This window comes from Heteronotia binoei, chromosome 7 (assembly GCF_032191835.1).
Source record: "Heteronotia binoei isolate CCM8104 ecotype False Entrance Well chromosome 7, APGP_CSIRO_Hbin_v1, whole genome shotgun sequence".
Taxonomy (NCBI): Eukaryota; Metazoa; Chordata; class Lepidosauria; order Squamata; family Gekkonidae; genus Heteronotia; species Heteronotia binoei.
In genome coordinates, this window is record NC_083229.1 from 138,475,150 (window position 1) to 138,489,954 (window position 14,805).

Genomic DNA, 14,805 nt, shown 5'->3' on the forward strand with positions numbered 1-14,805 from the left:
GCAGCGCCCTTTCACTGCAAGCTGATCAACTTATAATAAAGCACTCATAATAGAGACAAACTCAATTGTGTGACTGAACAACAAAACAGAGACAAGGTAGCACTGAGGAATGTGAGGAGAGTGGGAAGCTGGTGGTTCTGTAAGACACCATTTCACACACCTGATCTTGGAGCACATAAAGATATCAGCATAGATCGTACACCTTCGATTGTTCACTTTTTTCAGGGGGGCGGATAATTATTGGAGAGCCCATGTGGTTAGGAGCTGCAGGTTAGGAGAATTTGATTTGATTCTTCATTTCTCCTCATGAAGCCAACTGGGTGACCCTGAGCCAGTCACAATGCTTGCAGAGCTCTCTCAGCCTCACCTGCCTCACAGGTGCCTGTTGTGGGTAGAGGAAGGGAAGATGATGGTAAGCTGCTTTGGGTCAAGGTAGAGAAATGTGGGGTATAAAACTAAGTCTTCTTTTTATTTATTTGTTTATTCAACTTCTAAGCTGCCTCCCGACTCAACATCAGGAAGAACTTCCTGACCGTTAGAACAGTTCCTCAGTGGAACAGGCTTCCTCCTTGGAAGGTGGTGGGCTGTCCTTCCTTGGAGGTTTTGAAACAGAGGCTAAATGGCCATCTGACAGCAATGAAGATCCTGTGAATTTAGGGAGAGGTATTTGTGAGTTTCCTGCATTGTGCAGGGGGTTGGACTAGATGACTCTGGAGGTCCCTTTCAACTCTATGATTCCCCTGTGCACAACATTTCCGATAAATACATGTATAGTGTTTGAACAGCTACATTCACAGATCAACTAAAAACAATAACAGTGCGATAACAATATCAGAATATCAGAATACAGCAACATTCTGTTCCTTGTGTGTGGGTCTCTTGCAGGATGGATGGTCACAATATCACTTTGTAGCCTCATCTTCCACAATAGAGAGGGATCGGCAGAGACCGTACTCGTCATCCCGCACGCCCTCCATCTCTCCGGTGCGCATGTCTCCCAACAATCGCTCAGGTAAGATACATCCAGTCGTTTTGATCTACACAGACTAGCCCCAGAGACTTAGCCCTAGAGGGAAAATGCCAGGACTGAACCTGGAGGCCCCCCTCTGTCAACAGCTGCCCAGCTTCTCCGCTTGGTGTTTCTGCTGCTCTCCAGCAATCCTGATGTGCAGGGTCACTCTTCTTTCTCAAAGAGGCAGCGCAGGGGTTTCATAACCCTGAAGGATCATTTGTTATGAATCATCATGTACACACAGTCAAGTGTAATGACTGAAAAGGGCTACTCTCTTGAACACAAGTGTGCATTTGTGGCTGGGAATCTAAACCCGGGATCTACCTGGATGATGCTCACAGGGGCAAGTGAGCACTTATGAGTATCTTTGGGATTCCCTTTGATGATTCAGCACTCCAGTCATTGACACTCCACACTCATCTCCACACTCATCCTAAGCAACTAGACAAATTAGAACTGTCAGAGGGACTTCTCTGCCTCCCTGTCCTTTTTGATGCCATTGGCTGATCTTCTGTGATGTCAAGGAGGGCTTTTCAAGTAGAGGAGCCGTAACTATTTCTTTCAATTGAGCTGCTCAAATTGGATAGCCAGAGGCACCTTAGCACAGTGCTAAGGAAGACGGAGAGGAAGTTGAATTCTGCTGTTCCACTTAGTCTATACGTCATACTCACAAACCAACAGGTCATAAGCAAATAAACTCGATAGTCCAATAGTGCAGAATAATACAGTTCAGTTATACAGAAAGTAACCAATCAACCAAAAATACTAAGTACAAAGAATAAAATTACCATTGAGAAAAAATGTCATCAAACATAGATACAAATTTTGCCTCAGCAAGAGGTAAATTTTGCCTCAGGTCAGTGTCAGCCCAAAGTTTTGTAACCACTTCTTCTTTGAAAGTGTCCTGTGATCCATTGATCTCTAGTAAGCTAATGCTTATTACAGTCAATAGAGAAATGCCAAGTAATGTCCAGATTCCCTGATTTATAGTCACAAAATTGTTCAGCAAATGTCACCCCCATCTTTAAAAAGGGTTCCAGAGGAGATCCGGAATATTTCAGGCCAGTCAGTCTGACTTCAATACCGGGAAAGTTGGTAGAAACCATTATCAAGGACAGAATGAGTAGACACATTGATGAACACAAATTATTGAGGAAGACTCAGCATGGGTTCTGTAAGGGAAGATCTTGCCTCACTAGCCTGTTACAGTTCTTTGAGGGGGTGAACAAACATGTGGACAAAGGGGACCCAATAGATGTTGTTTATCTTGACTTCCAGAAAGCATTTGATAAAGTTCCTCATCAAAGGCTCCTTAGTAAGCTTGAGAGTCATGAAGTAAAAGGACAAATCCTCTTGTGGATCAAAAACTGGCTAATTAATAGGAAACAGAGAGTGAGTATAAATGGGCAATCTTCACAGTGGAAGATGGTAAGCAGTGGGGTGCCGCAGGGCTCAGTACTGGGTCCCATGCTCTTTAACTTGTTCATAAATGATTTGGAGTTGAGAGTAAGCAGTGAAGTGGCTAAGTTTGCATATGACACTAAATTGTTCAGGGTGGTAAGAAACAGAGAGGATTGTGAGGAACTCCAAAGGGGTCTGTTGAGGCTGGGTGAGTGGGCGTCAACGTGGCAGATGAGGTTCAATGTGGCCAAGTGCAAAGTAATGCACATTGGGGCCAAAAATCCCAGCTACAAATACAAGTTGATGGGGTGTGAACTGGCAGAGACTGACCAAGAGAGCGATCTTGGGGTCATGGTAGATAACTCACTGAAAATGTCAAGACAGTGTGTGCTTGCAATAAAAAAGGCCAACGCCATGCTGGGAATTATTAGGAAGGGAATTGAAAACATATCAGCCAGTATCATAATGCCCCTGTATAAATCGATGGTGCATTCTCATTTGGAATACTATGTACAATTCTGGTCAAAAAGGATATTATAGCATTAGAAAAAGTCCAGAAAAGGGCAGCTAGAACGATTAAAGGGTTGGAACACTTTCCCTATAAAGAAAGGTTGAAACACTTGGAGCTCTTTAGCTTGGAGAAACGTCGACTGCAGGGTGACATGATGGAGGTTTACAAGATTATGCATGAGGTGGAGAAAGTAGAGAAAGAATTACTTTTCTCCCTTTCTCAAAATACAAGAACTTGTGAGCATTCAATGAAATTACTGAGCAGTCTGGTTAGAACGGATAAAAGGAAGTACTTCTTCACCCAAAGGGTGATTAACATGGAATTAACATGGTGGAATTCACTACCACAAGAGGTGATGGCTACAAACATAGCCAGCTTCAAGAGGGGTTTGGATAAAAATATGGAGCAGAGGTCCATCAGTGGCTATTAGCCACAGCATATTATTGGAACTGTCTGGGGCAGTGATGCTTTGTATTCTTGGTGCTTGGGGGAGGGGGCAAAGTGGAAGGGCTTCTAGCCCCACTTGTGAACCTCCTTTCTTTTTTGGCCACTGTCTGACACAGAATGTTGGACTGGATGGGTCATCGGCCTGATCCAACATGGCTTCTCTTATGTTCTTAGGATTCCCTTCTCTCTCCTGTGTGTGTTCACCAGAGGCAGATTTTGTATACACAGATTTGATGGGAGGTTAAAAACCTTGAACCTGTTCCTCTTTTGTAGCAAGTGCCCCAGCCTCACCTCGAGAAATGATTAACTTAAAAGAAAGAAAAACAGACTATGAATCCACTGGGACAAATGCTACTTACCATGGAAGTAAAGGAGAACATACTTCGAGGAAAGACGCAATGACAGGTGAGGCAACAAGTGCATATGTCACACAAAACATGACTGAAAGAACAACAACATGTGGTAAGTTGCTCCCCCTGCCCATGGAATCTACTAACTACAGGCTCTCAACGTTGTAAAAGGTCTTCGTTTCCAATGCGCCTGTGTTCTGTATTGTTTATGCCGTTTGGTCTGGCTCTGCCCTGGCCTCCCACATCCCTTCCATTGGCCATTTCACACCCTGCCATCCATTCTTTTTCTGGATTTAATTAAAATATGTCTGTGTTGGTGTTGCAAGCTATAAGAGGCTGCTGGAGTAGGTAGGAAATTACAATTTCAATCCCTGGAACAAAGTATTTAAGTCAGTAATAAAACTTCATATAGGTTTGCATCTTGTTGGGTTTTGTCATGCATAAGGAAAAATGCTTTCAGAATACTTCTGTTTTCTAAACAGGAAGGTATGAACATGATTGGTTTTGATATTCCTTTCCTGTATTTGCATGCCTACTAATCTTTAACTGGTGCTTTGCGACGAATACTGTCACTCTTGGCATGAATACAGATAACTGGCTGGCCACACATTGGAGCACTACTCCAACCACCTGGACTTTGGTCTCTCCAAGTTATCAGAACTTTGTTTTATCCTTAAGCAGTCTAAATATCCTCTCTTCTCAGTTAGTATATCTTACCTAAGGAAGAGCTCTTCTTTCCTAAATAACACTTTCAGAAGCAGCAGAGTTTCTTTGTTTTGCTGTGAAATTGCACCCAATTTATAGCGACCCTGTAAGGCAAACTTGTTTATTATGAGGGGCAGATCTGACATAAGTGAGACCATGCGTGTCATAAAATGTAATGCCAGGTAGCCTTCCTTCTTTCCTTCCTTCCTCTCTCCCTCCCTCAGGTTTCCCCCCTGAGTACTCAATAAACAGTCCATTCAGTTCAAAAAGGTTCCATTTATTAAGAAGTTCAGGTAAGCTTAGCCTCAGACAAGGTCTGAGTCAGAACTGAGTTACAGTCCTAGATCAAGCAATACTATAGTTTTAGCAAAAGGCATAGCAAGCACCCCCTATTTCCCCCCCATAGCATTTCTCTTCCCACCAGTCCCAAGGTTCTGGTTTCGATTCAATACGTTACCAAGCAATAGCCCTTAGACATAACATCCTGGCCAACTGGCAGGTGTGCAGAAAGCGGGCCTGGAAAGCAGTCAGAGATAACAACAGCAGCACAAGGAGTATGCAGTGTAAAGACAAGTACAGTAGAGCAGAAACCGTTTCATGGCAAGGCCCTTGACAGGAAGTCTATCTGAGTGTTACAGAGATCAAGGAATGAAGGGATCCCTTCTGCCGCGTTTTCTCGACTTCAGCATGTTTGGTTTTCCTTTTTTTTTTTAAGTCTAGGTGAAGCTGACTTCTTGGAAGAAACGTGATAATAGTTAGTGGAGGGAGTTTAAGCTAGAAGACTTTTAAAAAAAAATTATTACAAAAACAAGACAAAATTCAACAACTGCAAGTAGTAAATACATGAACAATCAGTGGGGTAATATTATATAGGCATCAAAGAGGCAACATACTAAATTATATAGCATTAAGAAAAAATAGTCTTAACATACATTTCAAATGTTTCAATAATGAAACCTTATGGTCTACAGACATGATTTAGAAGACATGAAAGTAAACAGGTTGATATGAGGGGTGTTAGTATGATAAAAATGAAATTGGAGAACTGAATGGTGTAGAGGAAATGGGTGATATAAAATAATAAGATTCAGAATAGAAAATGACCCTAGGTGGCATGTAAATGTATTAGTTGTATGTGGATTAATTGGAGAAAGTTTTCTATTGTATATTGCGGATTAATGTTATAGTAGATTGATAGAATTATGTGGCAGATAATTTGTATTAATTGTTAATGGGGGGAAAAGGAATGAAGGGATAAAAAAAGGTGTTAAAAGTTTTGTAAAAGAAAGAAGAGCAAGATAGTGTTTCACAATAGTCCAGGCAAAATTGTTTTTTGATAGAACAGGAGACCATCAATAAGGAATTTAGATCCAGAGGTAAGTGAGCACAAATTTTCTTTGGCAAGTACATGCTAACCCACAGGAATCTTATTCACAGAGGGAAAGGTTGTGGTGTCTCATGTTTGCTCTGAAGACTGAAAGTTGCTAGGGCGGACCCTGCCCCACCCCACCTGTGGCCACCTCAGGGGTCCTGCCCCTGTTGCTTGATCCTGTGGTGCTTCACTTTGAAAAGAGTCCTGCCCACAGCCTGACCTCACAGCACTTCATTTGATTCCACATACAAGTGATTCACATGAGATACCTAATAGTGCAACCAGACTAGGATGACAGCAGTTTACATACAGGAAACAGTATGTAGTCTCCTGAGGCAGAGCTCTCAGTCCTGTTCATTTGATAAAAAAACTCCCTCCTGAACCATCCCATTATCCTATAGCTCTGTCATTATACCTATTAAAATGCCCTCGTTGAACCATTCTGTTTTACACAGCTGGCAGAAGGACCAAAGTGTGGGAGCTTTCCTGACATCCACAGAAAGGCTATTGCAAAGTGGGAGCCACAAAAGGAAATATGTGGGGCGGGGGGGGGGGGGGCGTTGTCGCTGATCTTTCCCTTTAGAAGCCTCAAGTTAGTGGTTTTCAGAGAAAATAAGATTGTATTTACAGTTTCAGGTTTCAGAAACTTGAGGAAAGCTCTCTCACACACTTCTTTAAACTATGTAAAACTTGGGAGGGAATTTTTATAAAGCTTTTCAAGACCAGGGTTGTAATCTATGCCAGTGTACGCTATATATTATTGATTTGTTATCATGTTTTCATTTTTAAATTCCATTTTCTGCATTGCTTAACATAGCATGTTTGGGCTTGTTTGTTTGTTTTCATTTTTGTAAGCTTCGCTCTATTGCATTGCTTATTTAGATTTCATATGCTGTTGGATATTCTATACCCTGTAATCTCAAGTAATCTTGAGTCTCAAGTAGAAAGCTAGTAAATAACTAACAAAGTTTAAATAAATGATGGGCTGACCACCAGTGTACTCATTTGCCCCTCCAATAAAAACTTCCTTGCTGTGGGCTATGCCTGGAAAGAAATGGGCAGAAAGACGGCTCCATGGCTGCAAGAAAGGAGAGGAAAGCAGGGAGGAAATCCTGTTAGAATCAGAGAACTGGAAGGGCCCCCCAACCCACCTGTGCAATGCAGGAAACCCACAAATACCTTTTCTTGGCAGACTTTTTACAGGGTGGTTTGCCATTGCCTTCCCCAGCAAGCTGAGTATTCATTTTACCCACCTCAAAAGGATGGAAAGCTGAGTCAACCTTGAGCTGGCTACCCAAACCCAGCTTCAGTATTGCTCTGCTGTTGTTTTTTCAATTGTTTAACTATATACTTGTTTACTTGTTGTTATATTTGAAAATTTGAATAAACTTAAAGAATTGGGGGGGGGGGGGAGAGAGAAAAGAAAACTGGCAGGCCCTGATGTCCAATGGCAGCTGGACTTCCCAGTCCCCAGATGCATCCAGCAGAGCCAAGCTTTGGAGAAAGAATTCCTTCAGCCTATTGGGGGGGGAGGGATTGTTTCTACCTCAAGCCAAATTCCTATTGTATTCTGGAGTAACCATTTTATGCTGGCAGAAACCCTTGTGTTCACAGTACCATGCCATGTAGTACCAAAGCACACAGGCACATGAGGCAGAATGTGCAATTTGGGTAGGTTCATTCCTCAGTTTTTTACATACTAACAACTCACTTCTGCTGTCCCTTCATAATGCTATGCTTTTCCAAGTTGAAACAACAAAACTCTATTTTGAACCTGAGATATTTAAAAAAAACCCATAAACTGTAATAAACATTACAGTGCCCCGTGGCACAAAGTGGTCAGCTGCAGCACTGCAGTCCAAGCTCCACTCATGACCTGAGTTCAATCCCAGTGGAAGCTGGGTTCAGGTAGCCAGCTCCAGGTTGACTCAGCCTTCCATCCTTCCAAGGTCGGTAAAATGAGTACCTAGCTTGCTGGGGGGAAAGTGTAGATGACTGAGGAAGGCAATGGCAAACCACCCCATAAAAAGTCTGCCGTGAAAATGTGATATCACCCTATCGGTCAGTAATGACTCAGTGCTTGCACCTTTAATAAACATTAAAATGAAATTTAGGATGAAAATTCCAACATTGTTTCCAAGACCATATCTCTCCATGATAAGCTAACTGTTCTTTAGTTATCAAGTTAACAAGAAGGGTTTTGTCTCTCCAGAGCATTTTAAAAATGTCTCCCTAGATGAATGCTTCCTGTAAAAAAACCCAAAAACTTGAACTCCTGTGTTATATGAACTGGGAAGAAAGAAAAGGCATCCTGCATGTAAAAACCAGTACTTTGTTCGCCCACGAGTGATTTTTGTGTAAATGGTATTAGTGACCGTGATTCAGGGCTGTGGGGTTGGATTCCTCTCCTGAGAACAGCCACCCCCCCACTAGTCCATGCATCTCCTTCCTGTAAAGGGTTTTGTTATTGTTTTGGAGTAGTCATAGGGGAACAGCCTCCTCTCTTTTTCACCCATGGAAAAACTAGATGGATCCAAACAGTTGTTCCCTAACATGCATTGATGATGTCCTAATAGGAAAAAGCTGTAGAACCACTTCTGTATGCATTCCACACACACACAAACAAACAAAAGGCAACTTGGTAGAAAATCTACCCCAAAGTTCTCTTCAAGGCTGTGCACATTCAACTAAGTGACATTTCCCCAGGTTTTACTTTGGTGAAATTTTCCCTGTTCATACAATAACTTCTTGATTTCTCCCTGCTACGGTGCACAAAGCCAGCCTATTAAGTTGACTGACTTGTTCTTCTTTTCTCCATTCTTTAGCTCAGAATGCAGCAATCTCTACTTTGTATAGGAATTCTTATGGTGCGCCTGCTGAAGATATCAAACACAACCAGGTCAGTGGTCACAGCCCCTTCACTGCTTTTCCTAGTAGAACAGAAGCAAAGTTCTGTGGCTCAGGCCCCACAATAAATCCCCACTGAGGGGGACTTCCTCACCTCCCCCCCCCACACGCACACACATTGCAGCACGTGCCCAAAAGGATCCTTGAAATGCTGCCCCCCAGAGTGGGCCGGAGGGGCTGCCAGCCTTTCCTGATCTTCTCTGTCCTCCTGCCAATAGAGGAAGGAGGGGAGGGCAGTTCTGAAGTGAGGAGGGGCTATGGGGCAGAACATCTGCTGGGCATGCAGAAGGCCCCAGATGCCAGTTGAAAGAAAAACCAACCAAGCAAGTGGTATGAAGCAGGTGATAAAGAAAACCTCTCACCTGCAGCTCCAGGGGCCAGGGAACAGATTCTTCATGATGAGGCCGTTTCCTGTCTCCAGGTGAATCTTCTCCTTTTTTGGCCCCTGTGTGACACTTGAGAGTGCAGGAATGGGTGGGCCATTGACCTGATCCAATGTGGCTTCTCTGATGGTCTTATGACTTGGGGGGTTCACAGCAGGGTTTTTCATGAGGAGAGCTGAGAGGTGAGGAGAGTGGAGGGGAACAGGAGGGTTCCTAGGGGCAGGGCAGGGGGTCCCAGAGGGAACACACATTCAGGCCGCCAGCTCCCTCCTCCTTGCTTTGGGGATGGGGCGGGGACACCCCCTCCATGATGATGCCACACAGAAGTGAAGTCCTTGTGCACCCAAACACCCACATTCCACTTGGAGCGGATTGGAGGAGCCCCAGAAAGCGGGGGGGGGGGCAATCCCCATGGGGATCTGGGGAGTGGCAGCCCTTCACAGACATGCAGGATCTGGAAAAACAGCTAAGGAAGACCACTGGCCAGTGGAAGCATGCAAACTGTCTCTTATTTATTTTATTTTTCAAAATGCTTGCCCACCTTTCTGCCTACAAGGCAGCTAACACAATAAAACATACATAATAATATCCCATCCTAAAAGCAGTTAAAACCAATCAACCAACATATCATTTGAACAATTAAAATAGAACAGAAGCAGCCACTAAAACATTGGGAAGGGAAGAGAGAATCACTGAGGGAACAGCCACTGAATCCTGGTGTCAGATGGCAGAAGAGGGCAGGCGGATTTCCCTGGGGGTGGGAGAGTTTCAGAGGTCTGGTGCAACTACTGGGAAGGCCTTCTTGCAGGTTAAACCCCCCCCCCCACTCCACCAATCTCAGAGAAGGGAGGACACCTAAAGCAGGACCTCTGATGGGGGGTTCCTGAAGGAAGAGGCTGCCCTTCAGATATTATGGGGCCTTAAAGGTCAGCACCAACACCTGGGATTGCAAAGTCTCCCTCCCTCACCAGCACATCTCTAACGTTAGCCTTCTCCGGAATATTGCTCTCAAATCAAAATTATTCCATAAGACATCTCGGGGTCTTTGGCAACAACTCAGCATTCACAAAGAGCCAGTTTGTGCAATTTGGTTTGCTACCTGAATGAGGGAGGGAAGGCAAAGTTCTGGGGGAAACCTCTTAACTCCAGTCGTCATCAGAGGGGTTTGGGGGATTCCTACCTATTCAGGACCTCACTATTTGCTGGCAATGCGTCTTTACCTGAAGCTTGAATACACATCAGAGAACAACCTGAGAAATGGTAGGAAGCATTTTGACACAACCTTTTAATTCAGACTTTGGAACCTGGTTGGAACCTATTATGATTTCAGAACATAAGAACATAAGAGAAGCCATGTTGGATCAGGCCAACGGCCCATCAAGTCCAACACTCTGTGTCACACAGTGGCAAAAAATGTTATATACACACATACACTGTGGCTAATAGCCACTGATGGACCTCTGCTCCATATTTTTATCTAAACCCCTCTTGAAGGTGGCTATACTTGTGGCCGCCACCACCTCCTGTGGCAGTGAATTCCACATGTTAATCACCCTTTGGTGATTTGGCCATATTTTGGCCCAAGCATCTCTTAGTGAAATTAATTCTAGAGGTCTATCAGATGTTTATGCGGTTGCCATGGAACCATTGCATTGGTGCCCTTGGGCTACCTTTGACATCGTCTTGTCTAGGCTTGCCAGCTTTCCGAGGAGGAAGTCCTGGAGATTTGGAGGCCATGGCTGGGCTAGGCGAGAGGAGGCCCCTCAGGGAGGTCTTGTGCCAGGCAGCCCACCCTTCCAAGCAGCCATTTTCTCCAGGGGAACTGCTCTCCATAATCCGGGGATCAGTCGTAATTCTGGGAGACCTCCAGGCCCCACCTGGAGTTTGACAACCCTGGACTCTTTCCTAAGAAGCTGAGGCTCTTCTTCTTCTATTGGTCAGGTTTCAACGCAGCCAGTCCCACAGGAACCCAGTCGGAAGGACTATGAAGCATATCAGCCATTTCAGAATTCCACCAGAAACTATGAGGAGTCCTTCTTTGAAGACCAAGTGCACCACCGCCCACCGCCCAGCGAGTACAATATGCACCTGGGACTGAAGTCCACGGGGAATTATGTCGACTTCTATTCAGCCGCACGACCCTACAGTGAGCTCAATTATGAAACAAGCCACTATCCAGCATCTCCAGATTCCTGGGTTTGAAATTGGGGCAAGATTTCAAGCAAGCAAGAGGCTCCGGGGGACTGTGCATGTGCATGCAAACCACACCAGACATCTTTTTCCCGCCAATTTAGTTTGTTCAAGCCTGTTCCGTAGGAGGGCCCAGGTAACCCATCTGGGGAAATTCAAGATACTGTCGACAGCTAAAAAGAATTGGAAGTTACGGGGGTGGGGGTGGGGGCCACGAGCAAGGAGGGAACTGTATCTATTTCTGTATCTATATAGTCCCGTCTCTCTATATAGAAATATATGGTGGGGGGCAGCTTTACAGTTGACCTTGTATGTGGAATTTAAAAACCACGAGTGCTGTGCACCGAATGCGGCTGAAGGGCGTGGGACAGGAAAGTGCGACAGGAGACGAGGGTCCAGAGTTAAGCACAAGAAAACCGAGGCCATTTACACACCTTGGGGGAGGGGGGACAGCTTCTCACACTTGGTTTACTCTCCTCATCCATTGTGAATTTAGGCTTCCAGTTGCATTTGGGGTTTCCTCTGTACAGCAAGATGTTTCTTGCCTTTTGTTAATGCATTGTTGTAAAGTATTTGATGTACATTACAGATTTAAAAAGAAAAAGCAAGAGAAAAGTGCATTGTGTATATTACACCAATGGCACAGTGTTTCTTCATCTATGGTTCTAAATACTGCTTCAATTTCCAAACTTTGAAATATGTATGAATTCCCAGAGGGGAGGCGAAAGGGTTTTTTTTTCATTTTATTTCTTTTCCCAGTGCATTTTAACAAAAGAAAAAAACCAGACTATTTAGCAGTATTGTTTGTTCTGATATGTGAATTTGTTTGTGGCAACTTAAAAAAAAGACTTTCAGCAGTTTCTGACAATTAACATTCATCATTCCACACTCCTTGTCAACGAAGTGCTTTTTCACTGCCTAAAATTTTAGCTGTAGATATTTGAAATAGATTTTTTTCATTTATACCAGTTTTCTTTATGATGATACAGTGTTAAAAGAAAATAAATTCCAATTGATCTGTCCTTTGGTGGGTCTGTGTCCTCGTGAACCTCCTTTGCTGTCCTCCACAGAGCCTTCATCTGAAGTGGGCGTTCTCAGACCCCAGCCCACAAGCAGGCAGGTTCCTTTGGGTACCAGCAGGTTTGGGGAAGATAGCACAGCCTTCCTCACCTGGCCAGCCAGAATCTCAGCCAAGAGGGTGTTGACTGGGAACACAGCCTGCCTTACTCAGAGACACAACAGGTGGGCCGCTCTGCTCTGCTCTGCTGCCAGCGACAAGCACTGGGGGATCCTGGGGGGGGGGGCTGTTTCTTGAGATTCAAGGACAGAGAAAGTTCCCAGTGCCAGGTGGGGGGGCACTTCTCAAAGAGTGGCTCAGGAGAGGGCCCTGCAAGTCTTTTAAGCCCAGAGACTCAGAGGAAAAGACTGTCAACCTTCTCAATTCAGCCTCAGTTGTCAGGCCCAATGCATGAGCTGACAGGAGGAATCCTGCCAGATCTGCATCCGCACGCCAGAGCAGCCTCTCCCTCGGACTTTTGCTTTCGGGGAGGAATTCTCCCTAACAATAGAACTAATTTCCATGGAACTAGAAATCAGCTTGGGAAAGTCCTAAAACAAATGTTTAGAACAATGAGAAATTTTTGGATGTTCACTTCAGACGTAGGGGAAATAAACCCTCTGCTTCTGGGGAGGGGAGGGGGCCCACCCAAAACTGTGCCTACTATCCAGTGTTGGTGAGCAGCACTTTAAGGGGAACTAACAATTGCAAATTTCATTCTCTATGTCTTTGATCCATGTTAATTTGATTGGATTTGATTTATTTGACTTTTATTCCCCCCTTCCTGTGAGCAGGCTCAGGGCAGGTTACACACAGAGTAGTTATAAAATATAAACCAGTTAAAACTAACAGCAATTAGCCTAAAAGATGGATGGCAATTCTGATCCTTCCACACTGTATTGTGTCCATGGTGTCCTGGTAACCACTTCAGTCACTTCTCAAGAGACTGCAGCCCATACAGTTGACAATAAATGATAATAGCAAAAAGGGACCAGGAGGGGCCAGAACAGGCAGAATAGCCCCATCTTACAGGCCCTGGGAACTGTAAAAGGTCCTGCGGGGCCCTGGTCTCTAGGGGGAGCTCATTCCACCAGGCTGGGGCCAGGTTGGTCCTTGGCCACTCAAGGCCTTAAAGGTTGATACCAACACCTTGAGAAGGGCTCAGAATTGTATTGGTAACCAGTGCAGCTGGTGGAGCACAGGCTGGCCAGGCATCCGCAAGGGCATCCCAGTCAGCATGCATGCCACCACAGTAGCTGCAGTTTCCAGGCCAGATGCAAGGGGAGGTTTGCGTGGATCTTGCGTGGAGTTACAATTGTCAAGCCTGGAAGTGACCCTTGCTTTGCAAATAAAGTCCACATAAGCTATCTGCCAGTTCACACATACTGTCCCACAGCAGGGGACCAGGAAGGGCCCTCTACTGGCTGCCACCACTCTGGTAAGTCTGCATGGGAGGGCCCAGAGCCCCCACCCAACCCCTGTATCTTCCCTATTTGATTGAGGACAGTGACAGTTGGTGCCTCTTACCAACCCATTCTCCCTCCAGAAGTGTTCCTCACCCCCCTACCCCTGTATACGCTCAATGGTCTGACGAAAATGAACATAAACTAGCAGAATGCCATCAAAAATGAAACTTTTATTGTTTAAATTTTTGATCATTTTATCTGTTGTTCATTGCCCAGAGCCTGGTCATAGCCAGGATGGGATCATTAATTCAATCCAATTCATTATCATCATCATCTGCAAGTGGGAATTCCCTGGTTCTTTCATTTTCAGTTTTGCCAAATTAAACTTCCTTCAATAATTCAACTGATCCTGAACACTTATTAGAGGGTTCTGATACTAACTCCAAAGGATTAACACCACAAATCTACAAATTACTACTGCACAGGATTGCTAACAAACAGATAACCTCTCAATATCCCTGGGACAGAGACTGCTCGAGGGTTTTCACTGCTGAACAAGGGTCTACAATCTGGAGCTCAACCTTAGCTACCTCGGCTTCAAGTCACATGAAACTACAATACTTTAAAATCCTAATCAGGTGGTACCTTCACTCCAAGAAACTTGCTTTTATATCCCCCACATCATCTTCACACAGTTGGAAAGGGTGTCCTGGTGGTGGGACGGTCCTCCCAAGTAGGACGAGGCTCCTCCGGAACAGGGTCAGTCCTCCAATCCATTCAAGGTGGAGGAGTGTCTATTCCCTGTTGGATCTCCAGTCTTACTAGGCCTGTTAAGGCAACAGGACATCTTCTGTGCTGCAGAGCACAACGATCCAAGCTGGAAAAGAGAAACCCAAATACTCTGCCCCAGCATTAGGCCGAGGAATCAGCCACTGGTGTCAGGCTTTGCACTGACAAGAGCAGAGCCACAGCAGCTGGAGTGGGACTTTCCTTCCCCTGTCCCCTTTCAGGGGGGGAAGCAGTTGAGTCCCAGACAGTCCCACGCGGCATCAGGGAGGTGCTGG

The 14,805-nt window shown here is 44.8% G+C and overlaps 1 protein-coding gene across 6 annotated transcripts in view; it reads left to right on the top strand.

Moving 5' to 3' along the window:
* CTNND2 (catenin delta 2) overlaps window positions 1-12,300 on the top strand; it is a 492,702-nt gene extending 480,402 nt beyond the window's left edge. For 5 of the 6 annotated variants that reach the window (XM_060244323.1, XM_060244322.1, XM_060244325.1 and 2 more), the window contains 4 exons: window positions 886-1,012; window positions 3,645-3,776; window positions 8,624-8,697; window positions 11,030-12,300. In XM_060244323.1, the coding sequence (XP_060100306.1) occupies window positions 886-1,012; window positions 3,645-3,776; window positions 8,624-8,697; window positions 11,030-11,290 (594 nt within the window). In that variant the 3' untranslated portion in view covers window positions 11,291-12,300. The remainder of the gene's footprint in view (window positions 1-885; window positions 1,013-3,644; window positions 3,777-8,623; window positions 8,698-11,029) is intronic. The other variant, XM_060244320.1, reaches the window with a different exon arrangement.
* The last annotated feature ends 2,505 nt before the right edge of the window (window positions 12,301-14,805 follow it).